We start from the raw sequence: 21,758 nt of genomic DNA on the forward strand, positions 1-21,758 counted from the left end.
ATTTTAAAAGAGAGTTTTGTTGTTTTATGCTTATAAATATAGAGTCTAAATCATATCTACATTTATTGTGCTCAATTTTCACCATCATCCCAACAATTTGCAAACTCAACATTACACAACGTTTAAGCAATGCTCTCTGTTTCTCAGTCAGAACCTGTGGCCCTGAAACCAAAGGCGGTTCTTTTTAAGAAGAACAACATGAACTCAGTTCTGGCCGTCAGACTTAACAGCTGGATGGTTTTCTTCATTGGAACAACAGATGGACAGCTCATCAAGGTGTGTAGAAAAGCAAAATATGAGGAACAAATCTGTTCCATCAAATTATGTAACATTGAACAGCATTAAAGTGAAATGTAAAACCGTTGAATAACTATGACTCTTTGGTTAAAGAAAAACACATGTGGAGTCTTTTACATGAAACGTATGTTGTTAGGACTTTATTCTGTCTTGCCATTGAGGCATGAACATGTCATAGCATAAATTGAATTACACAGGGGGTGTAGTTAAGCAGACACAGTTGATAGCCATGATCAGGTTCAGCTTGTAGCCTGTATAGCTTTAGCTGCTAAAACATACAAAATAGTCAATAATTTTAAGCATTACCATAACATAATATGACCACCCCCATGTTTTATCATTGGGACACATTTCTATGTGTGTGCAGTATGGCTTTTGTGCCTCATGTAGCATTTTACTTCTTTTGGTCTATCTTTAACAATAGCTTTGTTCTTGACCTTTTCTGTAAATGAAATATGAAATCTCATCAAAAGATTCCCTACACACTCTACATTGGATTTCTGCTTACGTTTGTCACTTTTAGTGCACTTTTATTAGTACAGGACATTTATACAGTACAATAAGATTATTTGTAAAGAAATCCCAGGGTTCTACTGTTTTATGACTATTTTCCTTTTCTATGACATCATTGTCTTTTTTTATTGTTTTTATGTCTGTAAACATCTGGAAATGAAATGTCAGTGATTATACACCAAAGGTTGTCTAAGTTTAGGTTACAGTTTGAAGCGTCTAATTTTCCATGGCGACTGACCTGTCTGGTAGTGTTGTACAAGTTTACCAGAAGATTATGAATATATTAAATAACATGAACTGGAAGTTATAGTTAATTATTACAGTAGGTCATTCAAATGAAATATTATCAGTTACATGATCTTAACTGCAATTTGGTTATTGACCAGGGGTCTTAGTCTCTTACATAAAAAGTTGGACTCCTGAATCGGCTGTTGAAAACGAGTAACTTTCACCAATTTAGTTATTTAGAGTATAGCTATCAGCAAAATGATCAATCACCAAAAATATAAATCTGTCTCTGTTCATTCAGATGCAACTGAAAGAAGAGTGATAAATCGTTCACTGCATAAAATAGACACAAAAGACCATGGGTAAAAATACAATACCTTTATTACCTAATAATCACACAGTATTATTACATCTAATAACTATGCAAACACTAAACACTACTTAAAATAAGCACAAGTAAATAAATAAAAGTGGAAAAAGGGGTTTTGAGAGTCAATTCAAGAGTCTCTGAGGAATGTTCAAGTTTTAAGGCTTAATGCATTGAAATTTTCCTTTAAAAATAGCAGCAGATAAATGTCAATAAATTATGATGCGGACATGTTAAATGCAGTCAAAACAGTGCAGTTTCATTCTGTTTTATGGTGAAAAGTGAACAATGACTCCGGAATGCATTAAACTGTGATGAGGCTGAAAGAGAAAGGGTTAGATTATCTGGTCCGGGTGGGTCCAGCTGAAACAAAGGAAAGTTTAAAGTTTTTCACTCTGGCCTCTACAACGTGTCCGACATGAGGTAGCTGGAGCTAACGATGCTAGCCAATCCACTGTAGCAGTGTCTTCAGACCCACGTGGCTTGTCTGTGCAGTTAGCATAGGCATTCAGTTAAACTCTTAAAACCATTAGCAGATGAACCAGAAAGCTTATTTCAATTAAAACATAAACACGATATCTGTTCTATCTTGTTCACCCAAGCAGAGCACCTCTTAAGCATAAGGTGGAAAGGGGGAAGGAGGGATGTTACTGTTTTGGCTCGGTGGAATGAAGGCCTTCGCCTTGGTTCAGTTTGTTGCAGGCCCCATCTTCGTTCCAGTCCATTAATCCAACGGCAGCTCTCAAAGAGATTTGGATCAATCCAATGCCATAACAAGATGCAAATTTGCAGGGGGGTTAATTTTATACCTCTCTTTTGCCTGGGACCTCTCCCTTTAGCTATGGCGGTTAGCTGGCAGCCGCAGCCCTCATGTAGCGGCACACCAGTGCCTCATCTAGGCAGTACTAGTAGTATGGCACAGGTCAACGGTTTCTAACGACTCCTCTGCAAACAGCAATTGGGCCCCACTGTCGCTCCTTTGGCAGTTAGATTTAGGTTACCAGAGATGGATTAGCTCTCTCTCTCTCTCTCTCTCTCTCTGCTGCAGGTGAATTCAGGTGGCACTGCGTTCAACTTGGTTTGAATTGCAGGAAAAGACAGCCACTATAATCAGCTTCTCCTGAATTGTAGTAAAGGACGGTCACCATGATCAGCTCCACTGAATTGTAGGAAGGGTAGCCTGAGTTAGTTCAGCAAGCACAGACCTCTCTGAAGGGATTTAGTCACTACTTAGCGTAGCTTTCAGCTGATAAGTGCTTAGCCTAGGCCTTTCTCACCCATGACCCACCGGCAACAGGAAGTTGAACAGGAAGTAGTTGGTTTCAAAACTTTGCCAGAGGGGTGTTCCTTCAGAGGGGAGTCATTCAGGGGACATCACTGACATTTGATCTCAACAGTAGCATCATGGTTTTATTGGGCTATTGATGCATTGTTAGAATTGCAGTTGTGTCGGTTCCAAAACTCTGTGTCATCATCCATCCATCCATCCATCTGTTTCTTATCTACACGCTGTAAGTGTAACCTGCATTATTGTTGCCGTCAGCTTGCTGTAGACAAGAACTATCAGTCCAGCTGTCCAAAGATCCTCTACAGAACCAGTGGTGACAACAGAGTGTTTCCTAAAATCCATCTGGATCCAGTGGATAAGAAGCACGTGTATGTGCCATTTAAAAACCAGGTAGATTAAATCTTTCTCATGAGATATTTCCCTGTTTTGAATGTTAAGGTGTGTCTAAAACATGGTGCTCTGTTCCAGGTGAAGAGTGTTCCGGTGTCAAACTGCAGCGCTCACCAAAATGTGAAGGATTGTCTTTCTGCACAGGACCCATTCTGTGTCTGGTGTTTTAGTAAAAAAAGGTCAGTGAAACTTCATCTGCTGCTGAATCCTTCAGACAAATCTAAACTTGGTGATGACACATTAATAATGTTTCAGATGCACATTTGAAGGCGACTGCAAAGATGGAAAGTGGTTTTCCATTCCTGCTGAATCAAAGCAGAAGATAGTTTCTCAGATGGTTATGCAGGACTCCACGGGAGAGGTGAGTTATTAATACATTTCTGACTTTGCTCAGACCGAACCAAAAGTTATTTGTCTCCTTTATTTGTTCTCTCCTCAGATCAAACTAATCATTAATACACATCTGACTATGGAGCAGCCATTTAAGTCTAATTTTAGCTGTCAGTTCTCTACATCCTCCACCCAAATTTGTCAAGAAACTGGACCACAACCACAGTACCCAAAATGCACCTGCATTCTGAAGAACTCCCTTCCTACTGATGGTCAGGGCCGGCCAGGGAGTCTTCCAACATTTTTTTTGTAGATGTTCAGGGTCTTAATCTAATTACTTAATGTTGGATTTACAGATCTTGATGTCAATCTAAAGATCACACTTGGAGAAACAACGCTGGAAGACCAAATAAAGGTGTCCAACTGTTCAAATATCAATGGAGATGCAAGTCTTCACCTGTAAGTTGATGATACCATCCTGAAGTCAAACTATTTAATTTAACTGCATAAGTCTGAGAAACACAGAAGTTAGAGCTGGTATTTAAATCTGACTGGTTGGTAAAATGATCCGTTTCCTGCTGCACGTAAAAAAAAAAAGATTCCTAATACATACAAGACTGGGAAGCTTCATTCTTCACTCAGGAAACTGGCTCAATGTTCTTTTACCAAGGCAATATTACCACTAAATTGGCTTCAGAAAGTTCTTGTTCCTAAAACAATGTGTCGTAATGTTTTACTTTTGTGGCTGTTTTCTCTTCAGGTGTCAGCGGTGTATCAGAGCCGGATGTGGATGGGAACAGAACAGTTGTTCCTGGGCCACTGATCCAGGCCAGAAGGTAATGATGAACAATTTATTCATGTGACAGTGTTATCCTGACACTATGCCTGTGGCTGATCATGTGTCCTGGCTACTTGGCCTGGAGGTTATTCCTTTGGCTGACTGATTAGCGGCATGACTTTCACCTACAGTAGGAGTATGGGGACAGAACTCCACCCAGGCCCTCTGTTGTGCACATTAACATTTTTAAATGTTTGATTTATTAAACTGGATTCATACAAGCTGTAATAGCCTCACAGGATTCCATGATTGGTGAAATGTTTTCATCTCTTTCTTCCTGCAGGAAAGCACTTGTGAAAATATGGAGTTTGGGATGAATTTTTTAGTGAGTCTGATTTTATCTCAACTATTATATTTAAAGTATAACTCATTGGTAATCTGTAACCGCTGTATTTTCTATGTGTTCCCTCAGAAACCAGAGATCTCCTCCATTTCTCCCAGTGTTGTGTCTTTCTATGGCAGAAATAATGCTGTGCTGTCAGGTTATAACCTCACACATGTGACCAAAGTCAGGATTCTGGAAGACACGGACTGTGACCCAAAGGAGTACGTTGTTTTGTACTTTACTGCTGTTGTGGTAATCTTTTTTTGCCTAAGAGACTCCCATAGTGAATTTTAGACTAGATAGAAAAGGAAAGCTGGGGCTGAGGAGGAAGGATAGGAGTTGGCTGCCAAATGACATTGAGGGCATCAGTAAAGGGGGGTCACTCTGCCATCAAGAGATGCGCTGGGTTTAAAGGCAGATATGAGGGATCTGGAGTCAATCAGTTATCTGTATGGTACGTATTTATTCTTCCCAGCCACTGAATCAGGCGAGTCCAATCTGCACAGGTTTATTCACTCTGCAGATTGGACTCACCTGGTTCAGTGGCTGAACATCTGGTACTAGTCGTCCACATCTAACTCAGTAATGGTCAGAAAGGTTGTAAGAGTGAAATATTTGCTCTAAGGGTTTCTCTACAGTGGCTGAGAAGCATTCGGCAGCAGTCTTTACAAATATAGAGGCATGTACTTTCACATCAACAGTAACACAAGCCTTCTAATTCTAGCAAAAGGGTTTAAGTGACTCTCGGGGTGAGGTGGTTTTGACAGCCAAAGCTGGGCTTGCTGGTGTTTGTTTTGAGTGTCCTCTATTTGTATTGTAACTGTTCTGTGGAAAAACTCTTCTAATTCCTTTTAAGATACAAAGAAAAAAACACAATCTGTGGTAAGATCTCCTATTTCTGAGACACATGATGTATTTTGGTCAGTTTTATGGTTGTTTTTCAATTATGGCTGTAATCCTTTTTTCTGGTTTTAACCCTTTTTTATCTCTGTGCTTCCCTGTGTTTTCTGCTCAGATCTCCTGTAAGGAATAACAACGGGACCAGTCTGACGTTCCACATTCCCAGTACAGAAACTAAAGGCATTGTCAAAGTCTGTGTCCTCCTTCCAGATGGAAGCTGCCATGGCAACAGTGAAATTAGATATCAGTCATCTCCAATCTGCACAGATGTTAAACCACCCAGCAGCTGGAGAAGGTATTTCAAACTTTAATGCAAAAATATTTCCATTCACCAGTTCCAGAAGCTGTAGAAAACTATGCACGGACATTTTGGGCTTAATTAATCTTGTTAACCAAAAGTATTCTCAACAATCACTTATCTAGCCTAGACCTTAGCATTTGAATTGGTTTAGACCTACAGCCCAGTATTTAGGCGAGATACAATATTAATGAGAACTAAAATGTGTTTGATTTTCTTATGTTATCGAACATTTATATTGATTCATTGTAGCTATCTAAATTAATAATGTAAACCAATGGGAAATAAAAACCTATCAGATATGTTTAAATGACCTCAGGTCAGTTATAAAATATTTAATTCTAAAGTTCATAGTTAAACCCAGCTTAGGTTTTGGGCCAGAGAACGTTTACTGCGTGACTTGTTGTTTCTTTAAACATATTTCTGGAACATCCACATTCTACAATAACCTCAACTTCATTCTAAATGAAAAAAATATATATTCAAGACTAAAACTAGCTGTGCCATTGCAAACGTTTATACCTAAGTTTCATTCTTTGGTGGGACCTGAAATGGCTCAACATTCAAAGGGGTTAAATCTCAAAAAATAAATTTTACTAAACCTTGTTCAGTTGGGTTTGTTTTAGTAACCATTGCATCTCAAACAGAGTAACGTGGCAAGGAAAGACAGACACTTCCTGAACAACACATTTTCACTTTAACCTTAGTTCCCTTTTCAATGAAAAGCCACAGCATTAGTGTTTTTTTCTTGTTTCAGAACCATAATGAGTTCATGGCATTTAAGTTTTTTTTATTTTTTAAACAGGCAAATTAAATACTAAACATATACAGTGGTATTTTCTCTCTTTATTGTTCCAGTTTTGCTAATGTAGCTCTGAGACTGTATGTCCTAGAGCTGGATGATAGCCAAACAGCTTTGCTTTCACTAGCAGACTAGTATGACTCTTTCTGTAGTGTTCCACTTGATGCTTGTATCTTTAACTTTATTGGAAATTATTTATTGAGTAAAATCATATACAACAGACACACAGAGAGAAAGGGAAAGGGGGACTAAATACAGATAGGAAAGAGTGCATGAAAAGAGAGAAAATAAAAAGAACAGCAAAAATAGTTTAGATATCATGTGTGTCGAAGTTGCAAATAGATAAAATCAGCTAAACATTTTCTAAATCTAAGCTGTGCAGAACTCTGTCCATCTTTTCACTGTTTAAAATGTCACAAACTCTCAAGAAGAGCTAATTGTAAAGTTTCTAGCTTCTTGCTCTAATCCTGACATATCAAGTAGTCCCTTCAGCTAATTGTAGTTTGATTCCTGGCCCTTTTTTCCTTGGCTTGACGGTTCGTGGGCAGGAAATGCAGCCCGGAAGGCAAAGAGGAAGGTTACATCTATAACTGATCATGTCTTGATTAGTGAACCACAATGAAAGCCAGGAGTGGCTACCAGACTTTCTACCAAAATTCTTCCAATAGCCCATTTAGCCCTCATCTAAGGGGTCACAACAAGGGTCGCGTTTATTTAACACTAAAAACAAGACGGGAGAGAAGGGCACCTTAAGAGCTTTCTAGGACCAAAAACATTTCAAAGTAAAAATACCACAAAGACCTGTTCCTCATGTAATGCTTGATGACTCAAGATTTGTGATTATTTCAATTGACAAGACAAAGGTGGAAGTTTTTGGTTACATTGCATGTCAGCAAAGTTGTGGTGAAACATGGTGGTGATGGTGTGCTGGTTTGTGGCTGTGATGCTGCTTTAGAAATGATTAAAGCAGGAAGATTTCCCCAAGGCTGATGTTAAAACGCAAACTCATATTTGATGCAGAAGTGCGGTATGGATGCGTTTCCCCAATTTCCTAATTAAAGGGAGAATATTTACAAAAGATCTCCCATACACTGTCTAACTTGCATTAAAACATTCCTGATAACGATCTAGTACACATATGTTGTAAAAATAATAATAATAATCGTTTAATTTAAATTAGACTGTGTGCAGGAGTTCTTTTATGAATTTTTATATTTTTTCTTCTACTCTTCTGTCCAATTGTATAGATGTGCAATTAATCACGTCAGCCCAGCTACTAAAATGGTAAAATGTCTTTTTGCTCGGAAAAATAGAAAGCAGCATTAATCTGCCTAAGACATGGTGGCCTAACCTTTAACATGCCTGGATAAACCTTTATTGCTGCTGAATTAAAACTACTCTACTTAGAGGGGTGTCTAAAATTTTTATCCAGATGATATAAAAAAGCTAATTCAATATCAATTCAGTTTATTTATAATGCACCAATTCACAACACGTATCGTCTCAAGGCATTTTACAGAGACAATTAAACCAGATCATACAGTCAGATGGATTCATAGTTTTCTATCTAAGAAAACTCATTGACTCAAAGGCAATGCCTCACACCAAGCATGCTTGTAGCGACAGTGGAGAGGAAAAACTCCAGCAGAACCAGGCTCAGTGTGAGCGGCCATCTGCTGAGGCCGACTGGGGTTCAAGGAAACAGAAGCAGGCACAGAAAAAGAAGCAGAGATACAAACTCACACTATCTGGATGGAGTAATGAGTGGGTAACAGTGCTAAGGGGAAGCTGCAGAGACGTGTGTTAAACTACGACTCTGCTTCCTAGTCTGTGCCCTGAGCTGTCAGGGTTTTGGAGGTATCATTAAGGCATACATTTTTGTCCAGTAATTCACGTTATCTTTAATGAAAATAGATATTGTACAACAAAAAGAAACATAATTGCAAGCTGGTAAATATATTTTCACAGCAAGGTTTAACTAAATAAAAGTGTTTGGTGGGTAACATTATATTAGATATGGAAATACCTTGAATAAAAAGTTAAATGTCTCAGTTTGTCCTCTGCTCTCACTGCTGCTCTTTGTTCTGCAGTGGGAAGAGGAAGATCACTCTTTTTGGGACTAACTTAGACCTGGTGGAGGGGATCACACATGCAGACACCAAGGATGAAGTCATACCTTTAATGAACAGAAGCTTTCAGGTAACGTTGCGGATACACGTTTAACCAAATAGACAATGTTTCATGGGGAGGCATGTAATTGTTTGTATATGAGAGGCTCAGGTAATAAAATAAAGCCAAAAATGTCACAATAACTGCTCAAATCCTTTGCTCCTTGATATGGAATGTGTTTATTTATTTTTCAGAAACTCACCTATGAAACACCTGAAGAAACAAACCCTGCAGTGTCCAGTAGCACCGTGTTTCTGAAAGTAGCCAATAAGACACTGAATTGCAGGAAAGAAATTGTTTACTATCCTGACCCAGAGTTCACCAGCTTCACAGCCTTTAAGGAGGGCGAATATATCCGCATCCGTATCGAAGTAAGACAAATTCTGTCATATATTTCTCATATAAACATCTGGATATTAGATTAGTAAAGGTGAAATTGCTTTTGATATTTCAGAAAAAGGCAGATAAGCTGGAGATGGAACAGGAAGAGTTGAAGATTTGGGGGATTCAAGGTGAAAATAAGTATCCATGCATCAAAAAAAAAAGGGAAAACAAGACAGAAGCTTTCATCTGTGAGATCGAAGGACTGCAAAATTCTGACATTGAACAGATAGAGGTAAATCTAAATTTAGCTTTATTATATCAAGGTTAGCAATAAAAAATAAAATGAAAAAGCTTTATTTTTGGTGAAAAACTATGATTGTTTTCACTGAACAGGTAAATGGAAGCAGATAAGGAACCTGTAACCTGCAGGATGCAGGATTACTCTAACAATTTGGCTGCAGAAAGAAGGAAGCAGGGAGGACAGAAAAGATTTTAACTGGAATAAAAAAAAAAGCTGGTCCCATCTGCCTTACTGTGTAAAAGAACATAAACATAAAACAAGTCTTATTGAAATAGCAAAGAGCATGGAGTTTATAACCAAACCTGCATCATTATAATCAAACACACTGCAATCCAACTAAACTGAGGAAATACAAATACTGTTTCAAAGCATGATGATAAAACCAACATTCCAACCCCAGTTATCTTTGTTCAATCAGGAGTTAACTATGACTTATCAGATTTCTTAGAAAGCAGAGGTCAGTTTAACTAACCACACCCACACTGACTGACCTGCATAACCAAAGATTAACTTAAACTGAACGTGCCTTAAAGCACCTTAAAGCATGGCCATTATGCCATGAATTCTATCAGTTAAAGAACCATAACAGCGCTTTAAGCTCTGCAGACTTCACTCACCTCAGCTAAAGGTCACATAAAATGTATTAAATGCTCAGTATTGCTGCTAAGTCAACTATACCAATAAAGTAACTGTCCAGGAAGGGTGGTTGCTGACTTTCAGCCAGGTTTCCTTCATTAGAATTTGTTTTTTTTTTATTAAGCAATTATTTTAATTTTTAAAAGCCTTTAGATAGTATTTGCTATGAATTGGCACTACATACAGTAGCTAAACTGGATTAAATTAAGAAGTAACTTCAACATAAAATCTAAACTGTCCAATATGGCTGAATAAATACTGTCCTGCCTGTATTTACTCCACTTCAAGATAAATACTTATTGACAGTAATTTTTGCCATGTTGTCATTTTTGATGTTAGAAGTTTGCCAAATCAGTTTATCTTTGCTTTGTTTTTACTTTTTCTATTTTTTATTTGTTCTTGTTTTTTTGCACCTGTATAAACCTGTAGGTCTCCTTTGTCCTTTGAGCTATTGTGAAAAATTTCTCTTACAGATAAAATATGGAGAAAAGCTTGTAACCCTGAACAAGCCATCTCAAGTTCTCCTCTTATTAACTTGTCTTATGATTCTACTGATACCCATCGTCATTGTTGGTAAGTTCCCAACGTTTCAGGTCTTTACCAGCTCTAATAATAAAAACTGACCCTTTCCTTTTAATTCTTCTCAGTGGCCTTTGTCATCTATAAAAGACAGCAGAAGCAGCTCACTGTTAGGATGAACAGGTTCATGGAGGACCTGGAGCTCGATATAAGGAACGACATCAGACAAGGTCTGTCCCATCTTACAACAATATCATTTGGGTTTTTATATTTAACTGTTAGCTTTAAATTTAACAAAATGTAAATGAAAACTGATTAGGTCCAGAACAATTGATTGTTTTATTAACTTTTGAACAATCATTTCCCATCAGAAACAACTTTGTGGTCCTAAATTTAAGATAAATGTCTGCTTTCTTTTAAATGGAAATTTTTCGCAGTTGGCTTCAAAATTATTCTTTTAAAAGATATTTCAGCTAAATTGTTCTGGGCTCTTTAGAAGAAGCCTGTCCTTATCTCTGATCGAAACAAACCCAGTAAAGCATAATGTTATCTGCAGCATGCTTCCACTCCATAGCAACACACAGAATGTGCTTTTCTTCAGAATTAGCATGAAACATAATCACTTTTGTCTCTTTTGATCCACTTCACTTTATACTTTCAACCTCACTGTGGTTCTAACACAGATAGCTGTTCCTTTTTTGTGATCTATGGCGTTGCTTAACTGGTTCCTTTTTGCAATGTTGAAAATGTTGCACAGGTTATTGTGGTGATAAACAGAAGCCATTATGTACCATTACACTGAGCTTAAAGTTAAACAAAAATGTATCCTACCGAGGGGCAGGGATTTAATTCAATTCAATCTATAGCATTAAATTACAGAACATGTCACCTAAAGGCACTTTACAGAGCCAGTACAATCAGATTGGTTCAAAGTTTCTTTCAAGGAAAAGCTGCTGATGGCATCCAGTCGTTGACTTGCAGGACAGGCTCCTAGTGGATGAAGATTCGTTGACTCCTCAGTAATCCCTAATACCAAGCATGCATGCAGCAACAGTGGAGAGAAAAAACTCTCTTTTTATCAAGTTATTGTACTGACATTTTAAATACCTCATTCTGCTTATGTGCTAGATGATGCAAACACTGTTTTTTTGCGTTTGGGTTTTCAGTTCATAGAAAGTAGAAACAGACCCTGCTTTGTAAATTAAAGATTCTTCACTGCGGTTTTCCTTCACAGGTTTTATAGACTTGCAGACAGAGAAAGCTGATCTGATGGAAAACGTTGGAACGATTCCTTTCCTGGATTACAAGCACTTTGCTTCCAGAATCCTCTTTCCAGAGGTAAAGGGGGGAAAGCTGGAAAGAAATACAACTGGGCTTTAATGACAATGATTATTCACTGAATGTCTAAAGTTGGATCTCCTAATAACACAGCTATCTCTGGTTTTTTAGAATGATACATTGATCACAATGTGCATCACAGACATCGGTCAGGTAGGCTCCGCTAGCAGCTGTCATTGTTGCTGTTTGAATGGTCTCTCAGTGATGTTTGATGTCTGATCAGGATGTGGTGAAGGTTGAGCTTGATGAGGGCTGCCAGACTTTCTCCAAGCTGATCCAGGACCAGCTTTTTCTCACCACTATGGTGCACGCTTTAGAGGAGCAGAAAAGCTTCACTATCAAAGACAAGTAAGTTTGTTCTGATGCATTACATCAGAGTAGTGTGATCATTTGTTAGGTCTATTTCTAGAAATCTGCTCTTTTTCACCTTTTTTTTCCTCTCTTAGGTGCACACTTGCATCTCTGCTCACTGTGGCACTTCACAGCAACCTGTCGTACCTGACGGAGGTGATGGAGGTTCTGCTGAGGGATCTGATGCAGCAGAACAGCAACGCTCAACCCAAACTGTTGCTGAGGCGCACAGAGTCTACGGTGGAGAAGCTGCTGACCAATTGGGTGTCAGTCTGCCTCTACGGCTTCCTGAGGGTCTGTTGCCACAATTTACCTTCATGTTAATTACAGACAGCATTTTGCATACGGTATATTCTCATTTCAGGCTATTATATAATATGTTCTGCAAAAACTGGCTAAAGTATCCTGCAGAAATGTTCTTTAAGCTGCTCCAAGAATCAGAATTAAGTTCTGTGCTGATATATGAGGCCAAAATGAGGAAACTGTTCCAAGTCCTAACCTCTAACTTTCAAATGAAACCAAAAGAACCTAAACAAGGAGTGGAGGCTTGTCAATGATTATTACAGTATGGCTTTAAAGCTCTGACCTGGGGTTTCATTTTTAAAGCTTGCATATAACTTGCCTGAAACCTGCGTACGCCACTTTCCATACAAATTTGATGTATAGAAAAGCAAAAAAAAGAACATGCCTTAAAAATAGGCAGTTTCACTCTGACTCATGCGTCACAGATTTAGAAAGCAGCAGACAAGGTGGGGGAACAGCAGCCAAATTGCATCATAATTGCTCTTAGACATCTAATATGAAACTTTAATGATCGATTTTATTGGATTCAAAACCAGTCTGTGATAAATGCTTGAACATCTGTGCTGTATCTATACATGAGGACCTGTAATCAAAGTGGGTTAAGTACCCCAACATTTCACTTAAGTAACTAGTGCTATGATGTAGCACTACTTCATCATATTTTTACTCAAGTGAAAGTAAAAAGTAGCCTTTAAAAAAATGACTCAAGTAAGAGTTAAAAGTACTGATCTACTTACTACCCATATTTATAACAGATTTAATATGTTTTAAGTTATAAAACTTACCAAATCAATAGATACAGAATGTAGAATAGATTAAATTACAGTAAATTGTAACTCCAAATGACACAGCTGACTCATCAGATGGAAAAATCACATTTAAACGTCAAGTCAGAATGTAAGAAAGCGTCTTTCAATGGTACATATTTGTTTAAAACCAGTGTGTTTTCATTAAGTGAAGACAAACTGGATGGAGTGGCCAAAAATTTCACTCATTTAAAGTAGTGATACTTTATCAGGGTTTTACTAAAGTAAACATAAGAAGTACAATGCTGTTAAACTACTTTTACAAGTAATTGTTTTTCTAAAAGTTACTGAAGTAAATGTAATTGAGTAAATGTAACTTGTAAGTACAGACCTCTGCCAACAATACAAAAAAAAAGCTTCATAAGCAGCTTCAATTCTAAACCGAAGTGTACCCCATATTAAAATCATGTTAAACATCCACATTCCTTTCCCTAATGAACAGCTAGTTGAGTCATGGACTCAGACAAACTTTATTATCATAGCACAGGTAATGCTGTGAGATGGATACTCTGGCTCTGCTGGAGGATGTTTTAAAGGGACAGTTAGGAGGAAACGTGTTTTCAGAGAACACCAAGGTTTCCTGGCTCATGATGATGACTGACTTATAATAAGCTGATAAGACTATTTAGAACAATGTTTTGGTTATATAATAGCAGAGTGTTGGCATAGTGGGGTGGAGCACTGCTCTTGTGCTTTGAGAAGGTTGCAAATACCCAGTTTGATCCTCACAGCCTCCACTCTGGGTTCCTGAGCAAAACCCTTAACCCCACACTGCTCACCAGATGCCGCACAATGGCAGCCCACTCCCCAAGGGGATGGATTAAATGCAGAGATACATTTCTGCAATGTGAGATGAATGAAGTTCAGTTATATTATATAAGCTAAACTGGATCCAATTGGAGAGACTGACCCATAGGACCCACAGTATCCTTTTTCAACAAAAGGTCCGTTTGCAAAGACGGAAGGGTAGCTTCTAAAGAAGCACAGTTAAATATGGATAGCAAGCACTGTGGTAGATTTAAGGTTTGAAATATATTCATAAGCTATATATTTGCAACACATTCTCACTCCCAACTAGTACAAATACTGATGTTTGGTGAAAGCTCACATGCTGACATGAAGAGGTTATCCTTTTCGTCATATATTGATGCCCAGGGTTAATGACGGGCTTTGGACATTGTATCATGTTACCAATGATTCATTTATTTTTTTTATACTTTAACCTACAAAATTATTGTTGTTATCTTTAGAAGTGCATGGTAACATGTATACTAGTGTTTCTTTTTCGGTTTAAGGTTAAGGTAAAGGATGGGTTATTGTTGCAATTGATGCAATATTTTGGCATTATAATAATTTGAGGTGCTATTTTCAAAAGTTTGTGCAACAGAATACACCCTTTTCATCGGTAAATGAAGAGCAGGGAAGCCCAGTGGCGTCATTATCTGACACACAGGGGGCTTGACCAAGCATCAGTATTTGATGCCTTGGTAGAGAGAATGTTTTAATATTTGATATATATAAAAATAAATACGTTATGCTTCATGACATATGTAGATCATTCCCCCAAAACACCAGACGTCGTTTAGACGTTGGTTTTTAAGCTAAATCTGGATGATCATTGAAGTCTCGATTGAATCCAGATATAATTGTTGAAAATTTGGTCGGTCTGATTTTGTCCCACTTTAGTCCAATAATAGACACTGGAGAGATGTTGCAAACCCAGTCTTCAATGTCTTTTAAACGATCTGAAAAATAAAGCTTTTTACCTTTTACTTTTCAACCAAATGTAGATGTAGTTTTGACGTAAATCTGTCGTCTTTTCAATGTCTTTTCAACCAATTTTCATTTGGTGGGCTATGTAATGAGATTAATACTTATCCAAAATAATCTGTGTAGGAAGGGCGGGGATAGTTGCAACACTTTCTGCATTTTACCAGGTTACTAAGAGATGGTTTAGATTAGACAAAAGCTAAATTTATACTGCAAATTTAGCAGATTAATGAAATTACATTTCAAAATTGTATCTAAATACAAACAATAAATATTTCACTGTTTAAGTATTATGTATTTTCATTACTTTCTAATTAAAATATGTTTTATTTTACAGTGTTTTTTGTTCAGTTTTGATTCGATATCAGTTATACAATTCCCAAGGTGAGAAGGCTTTATTTGCAGACATCAAGAATTCAAACTGATGTAATATACATTAGGCCTTTAATGACATAGAAGGAATGTAACAATCTGTGAGAAAAATACATTTTTTCTTCAATTGTCATTTTATGCATTCACTTTAAAAATGAATGATTGAGAAAATTAGGCTTAAAAAAGCATTTGTGAAAACCACAATGTAGAAAATGCAACAACATTAGCTGCCATAAACGCTTGATTACCTACTAAGGTATCTACTAAGGTACAGTACACAACCAAATAATTACAACTAGGAATATATTTGCAATATTGACACTTTTATACATTTTATGGATATTTTTACACAAATAGATCACTATATTCCCCTTAGCACATAAGCAGAGTTGTAAAAAAGCGTGCGCACACATAAATGTCCTGTCCCTGCTTGAACCTGATTAAATGCATCATATTAAAGTAATAAATCTAAAAAAACACGGTTAAACACGCTGCCATGTGGTCTATACCAGGTGTTCCCACTGTTTTCCTGTCTGTCATGGTGAAACCTCATATACGAGCTAAACTAGGTGATATGATTCATGAAAACAGCATTTAAAAAGTTACAAGTTACCACCTGTTTAAATTGAGAAAGGTGATTTAAACCAGTGATGAATCATGTGCAGTACTGGTGCCAACGCTCCAGCTTGTTTCTGATTGAAGAAAAATTACAAACCCTGTTGAAATTGTCCCTGGTTTTCCCATGTATAGAATGAAACATTTGAATATAATAAACTGATTTAGCAGAATCACATCCATCCTCCGCCTGGATTAAATCTTATAGAAACCACAGAGGGCAGCTTATTTAGATTTGTAAATTTTTTTCGAGGTGTTACCTCTCTGAGGTTTATTGTGAACACCTCTTAGCATCATGAAAAAAAATCTAAGATTTTACAGCCGGATCCTTGTAGCCTTCAGCCAAGAAACTCCAACAAGGTGAAAACAAAAAAAAGAAATTACATCATCAGTTTCCTTGAAACAATGAAAAAGATCCAACTAATTTAAATTCAAAGTCAATTAAACAGACCTATATTTTAATACAATGCATTTACATTGAGGGTATGAAGTGCTCATTATAAGAAAAGCCAGCCAAAGGTATTCGGTCTCAGTCTTAGCAGCAATCCCTCATGCTGAGCAATTCAGATGTTTAACAGTTAAAAAGGAGAACTCCTCTTTAACAGGAAGAGACATGCAGCCGAACCGGGTTCAGTGCGAACAGCGTTCTGCCACACCCTGCTGGGGAGTTCAGCAGAAACATCAAAAACACTCTGGCTTTAAAGAAAGGTCTGGAATGTCTGATGTAAGAATAAAAAAATCCATTAATCTAACAAATGCATGAAGGATTTCTGCATCACCGTAAAGAAGGATATTTTTAGTTTTGGCCCTTTGTGCAGAAGAGAGAAGTAGAAAACAGAAAGAGGTTTATTCTGGTCTTTTTTGAATACTTTTGAGCCTTACCAAACACCAACCTATTGCTCTTCATCAAGCTGTCAAATATTTCTAATCCTCTTTAACCTTTATGATGTAGAGATCGAACATAATATTTGTTAATTAGCAGGAGCGGATTTAGGAAATTTGGGGCCCTAGGCAAAGAATGGCAGGGGGCCGTCTGAACTGGAAAGACAACACATAAAAGAGACCCGTTATATAGATATAAGAATTTTAATAGACATACATTATTTTTTCTACGTTTTGTCCCTCTCTTCTTGTTGTTTTCCTCTCTATGTTTTGTACTCCACTGACTTGTCATGCTGTCTCAAGCACTAAGCACACTAAGCTGATTGCTCCTTCCTGTGTTTCCAAAAAGGAAATGGCAAAAGTCAATAACAATCCTTATTTTCACTCTAGACAAGCCATGATCTGCTTATCTGTTCTCCATTTTTCATTTTTATGAAATAATAGCTGCATGAATCATGAAAGCAGACAATATAGAGAAGAGCAGGAAGGGGGGTGTTACCAATCTACTTGCTCTGGAGAGCAGAGTTCGCTGCTGCAGTGTTCGCTGCATATGTTGCCGCCAAAGTCTCCAGTAGCAGAAAAAAAGTCTCTAGATTTGGCTCTAGCGATGTTTTAATTGGACTACATAAAAATAAAACCTCTAGAGGGTCTGAAAAGTCGCTAAATATAGCAAGAAAAGTTTCTCAACACTGCTCTTCACATGGTTTGTTTTCAAATGTCTGTTTGGACCTTTCTGAATATGTGCAGCAAATGGACTGGTCCAGTGTGGTGGACACTGAAGGGGGGAGCTGAGACACGCTATTATAAGCATTCTAATGGCATTTTACCAGAAGGATGTTTATCAAAAACATATTTAATGTGCACAAATAAGAATTTGCTGTATTCATCATACATGTAAACAGAGTTTTATGGGGCCCCCAGAAACTTGGGGCCCTAGGCAACTGCCTAGTATTGCCTAATGGTAAATCCCCCCCTGTTAATTAGTTGGGTTTCTGAACATAGACCTCACACAAAGCAGACCCTGACAAATATTTATAATCTGACCTTAAATTGGTTTATTTTTGTCTGTATTTTCTCAGCCTTTTTTTTTTTTTTTTTTGCTCATTTGCTTGAAGTCGATTTATTTTGTTTTACTGATCAACTTTTACAAATTCAAATCAAATCCTGGTTTTCTTCTTGGCATTAAGCTCATCATACTCCCTTTCAGACTCACAGAATAAGTTGTGCATTAACATGTATTTGAGCATGTAAATTTGATAGTAAGATATTGGATGTACATTTAGAAAAATTTAAGTATTTATTATTGCCTTTTGTTGGTGAGATGTCTGCCTGAAATAAAAAAAAAAAGGAGTATCATCCTCATCATTAAAGTTTTAAAACATGCATTTACCATATTTGGAAATAACTTTCCTATAACTTCAGAATATTTTGGAATTTCTGCAGAATATTTACTCAATTCAATTCAGTTTCTTCATATAGCACCATTTCACAACACGTGTCATCTGAACGTGATGTACAGAGAAAATACAGTCAAACTTTGAACTTGCAGGTTTTTTTCTATTCTATCGGTTTTCTCTCCTATGGAACAAAATACTTCTGCAGGTCAAGTCAGTATATTTGGTCAGTTCTCATCTTTATGATGATTTTAATATTTTCCAAACTAATCAGATTTAACCTGCAGGCAGAAGTGCGTGTGTCAATGAAGCCCCTATGTAAGAAAAGCCTCCAGGTCATACATCACCACCTCTCAGCTGTGCAGGCCTAAAATAACGGCTCCTTTAACAGCTTTAGTCTCATTTCAGAGATGGCAGAGATAAGCCATGGTTAATGACGCTGGTTTCTCAACATAGAGACTGCAGCTAAACTGATCACTCTGGGGTAACGCTTACTTATATAGCCTTATCTGAAGGCTTTAGTCTTCACATGATGGTTTCTGTTTTTATCTGCTCAGCACATTCACATTAAATACAGCAGATGCAAAAATATCTTCTTAAGTCTTATATGGTCGTATTAATAAATGTTTCCAACCCAGTTTTAAACAGAAAGCTATTATTGTGACAGCTTATGGGCATGCCAAAAGAAACAACTCAAATGGCACATTTTCAAAAAGCCACTTCCTCAGTGATTCAGGCAAATGTCACCATGGTTACGGTTTCTGCTATCGAGGGCACTAATATTTAGTAAACATTTCAGCATCATTAACTCTGTTATTGTTTATTCTGTGAAACCGCATCATATCTGATACCCAGAATGTGAAAATACACGTCTTATCAAATAAACATTTTAATATAGAATAATTCTTTAATTTATGAAGGGATATACCTATAGCTTGAGGTGGATAAAACGGACAGTTTATTAATGACATGCACTGTATAGTATAATATAGGTTGACCAGATTTGGGTTTCTGAAAATGAGGACCCTTTTTGTTGTGGGAGGGGTAGCTGCAGCTACCGTCACTGGGTCGGGTTTGGTTGCTCCGTCCCCCGCTGGCTCCCTACCTCCTTCTACCTGACTTCCCGGACCAGCTATGGACCTGACGGCTCGGTTCTGCTGCTCTGCAGTCAACCAAAATCCCGGATGATTTTGAAATTCCTCCCCCGGCCATTTTTTAGATATGAAAAGTAGGACATGTCTGGGAAAAAGAGGAAGTCTGGTCACCCTATATACAATACATACAATGAAAAGAGATAAATATTTATACTTAATACCCTTTATGTTAGTGTCAAGTTGGGTGGAGGATTGAAGAGGACCCAAATGCAGAGACGGAAGCTGAGGTGGTTTCCTGCAGATTTATTATCCAAAAAGTGGCAACAGGAGCAAAAGTCAAAAATAACTGAATACAGGAAACCAAAATACAAAGAAATGTCGGGAAAATACATACAAGGAGCCTTGAACCAACTAGGAACCAGCAAACAGTATAAATGTCAAACAGAACAAAGACTAGGCTAATGAACTGATTGGGAGCAGGTGTGGACAGAAGAAGCTAGAAGGGAGCTAGGGAAAGCAGACTGACACTAAAGGGCAACAGAAAAACAAGAAATACAGAGAACTCAAATATAAATCAATTAAAAAAAAGAAAACTTACCGGTAAACAGAACCAAAAAGTGCAAAACAATGACAGTTAGTAGAAATTACATTCAAGTTGCCCTACTCATCTTTGGTCATGAAATCTAAATGTTAAAATCTATAAATGTTACAAATTAATCAACTAAACATGTTTAAAACAGGCTTTAGATTAAGATAAACCCATTTCAAATCGCTGACAACAGAACTGTAATATAGATTACAGCCTCTCAATTAGTGAGCTTTTCCTAATAGTTGGGTAGTTGGTGAAATAATTTCCAAAAGTTTTAGGTCTGCCTGTATTTTGAATGAGCTGAACTATTGGACACCATTGCAACCTAAAAGTTTGCAACTCTTATCTCCACGGCTCTGGTTGGATCGAAATGAGCTTGCAATTTTTTCTTCCGTTGTTTCAACCCTCAGTCCACAGAAAATGTTAAAGTGACTTAAATGCACATGCTACAGTTTGAGCTAATTTATTTCAATGCTGCCAAATAAATAGAATAACTGTATAATCGTGTCTGCCTGCTAAAATGTTTCTGCAAAATAAATGAACTCAAAATGAAAAAAAAATGTTAGTTGCAGGGGCCACCAACTATGTGGCCATCAGACAGTTTAAATTTATCCTCTGTTTTAAAGCTTCATAACATGCTAAAGGTAGAATAGTGGAGTAGAAGCTAGGTGGTACAGTCAACTTCTCACTTTTCATAAAAACAAATCACTATTAAACAGTTGCTCCCATTCATCCATGGGGTCTCTATCTGATGTCCAGTATTTCATACCAATATGTGTAAAAAGAAAAAAAAATAAACAGATAAATTCGTACATTTAGTTTTGACAATTATGTGTGTATTTATCTGTGTCTGAGCTTCACATGTGATTTATAATGTAAATTTTTTATCTAAACCACACCAAGCAGACATTATTAAAACTTGCTGCACCCTGTTAACCAACAGTATGTTTTATCTGATTTTGTGCAGGAAAGTGTCGGCCAGCATCTGTTCCTGCTGGTGAGCGCGCTAACGCAGCAGATCTCCAAGGGCCCCGTGGACTGTGTGACGGGGAAAGCTCTCTATACGCTCAGTGAGGACTGGCTGCTTTGGCAGGCTCAGGACTTCACCCCACTGGTACACAGACACCCCCACCACACACACACACACACTTCATATGAGGCGGATTCGGTTAAAACTCTTTCATAAGAGCTCCAGTGCGTTGTACTTCCACAAAAGTGAAGCTTCCTGATTCTCTGTTCTGTTTTTACTTCTCTGGTTTGGTAACATCAGAACTAAAGAAACAAACGTTTTCAATAGGCTCACGTTTACCTCATCGATGACCATTTTTAATGCTATATATCCATTAATGTTCCAGCGTGTCCACTGAACTGAATCCATTTCTGGAAATAAGAAAGAACTTATCAGCACACAGGAACTGATGGTAACTTCCTCCCCATGTATAAAAAGTCTTCTTTAAACATGCAAAACAAAACAGGTTCAAAAATACTTATCAGCTTTTTGATTACCACATGAAAGTGTAAAAAAAAATCTATGATCTACAGATAAAAACCCTCTGGCCTGCATCTAACACATTAGAAGAGGAAGAAACGACTGATAGATGTGTTATCTGAAAGCAGTAAGCAAACAGTATTAAATGTTGAGAAATGGTTTAGTGGTTTGTCGTCTGTATGAGAGCTAACAACGCAGGGGGGCTAGGTAATAACGACTTATTGGTCTAA

General features: G+C 37.5%; 1 protein-coding gene across 1 annotated transcript in view; it reads left to right on the forward strand.

Moving 5' to 3' along the window:
* Nucleotides 1-21,758, forward strand: part of LOC107096244 (plexin-C1-like) — a 36,016-nt gene that overhangs the window by 67 nt on the left and 14,191 nt on the right. The window contains exons 2-21 of the mRNA XM_015392818.1: nucleotides 148-276; nucleotides 2,949-3,083; nucleotides 3,162-3,262; nucleotides 3,339-3,444; nucleotides 3,523-3,685; nucleotides 3,770-3,872; nucleotides 4,174-4,249; nucleotides 4,535-4,576; nucleotides 4,664-4,797; nucleotides 5,592-5,771; nucleotides 8,667-8,775; nucleotides 8,940-9,116; nucleotides 9,200-9,361; nucleotides 10,480-10,579; nucleotides 10,654-10,755; nucleotides 11,760-11,863; nucleotides 11,975-12,016; nucleotides 12,087-12,211; nucleotides 12,310-12,508; nucleotides 21,007-21,153. Of these exons, the coding sequence (XP_015248304.1) occupies nucleotides 199-276; nucleotides 2,949-3,083; nucleotides 3,162-3,262; nucleotides 3,339-3,444; nucleotides 3,523-3,685; nucleotides 3,770-3,872; nucleotides 4,174-4,249; nucleotides 4,535-4,576; nucleotides 4,664-4,797; nucleotides 5,592-5,771; nucleotides 8,667-8,775; nucleotides 8,940-9,116; nucleotides 9,200-9,361; nucleotides 10,480-10,579; nucleotides 10,654-10,755; nucleotides 11,760-11,863; nucleotides 11,975-12,016; nucleotides 12,087-12,211; nucleotides 12,310-12,508; nucleotides 21,007-21,153 (2,385 nt within the window). The 5' untranslated portion in view covers nucleotides 148-198. The remainder of the gene's footprint in view (nucleotides 1-147; nucleotides 277-2,948; nucleotides 3,084-3,161; nucleotides 3,263-3,338; nucleotides 3,445-3,522; nucleotides 3,686-3,769; nucleotides 3,873-4,173; nucleotides 4,250-4,534; nucleotides 4,577-4,663; nucleotides 4,798-5,591; nucleotides 5,772-8,666; nucleotides 8,776-8,939; nucleotides 9,117-9,199; nucleotides 9,362-10,479; nucleotides 10,580-10,653; nucleotides 10,756-11,759; nucleotides 11,864-11,974; nucleotides 12,017-12,086; nucleotides 12,212-12,309; nucleotides 12,509-21,006; nucleotides 21,154-21,758) is intronic.

This window comes from Cyprinodon variegatus, unplaced genomic scaffold (assembly GCF_000732505.1).
Source record: "Cyprinodon variegatus isolate N-32 unplaced genomic scaffold, C_variegatus-1.0 Scaffold607, whole genome shotgun sequence".
In the NCBI taxonomy this organism is placed as follows: domain Eukaryota; kingdom Metazoa; phylum Chordata; class Actinopteri; order Cyprinodontiformes; family Cyprinodontidae; genus Cyprinodon; species Cyprinodon variegatus.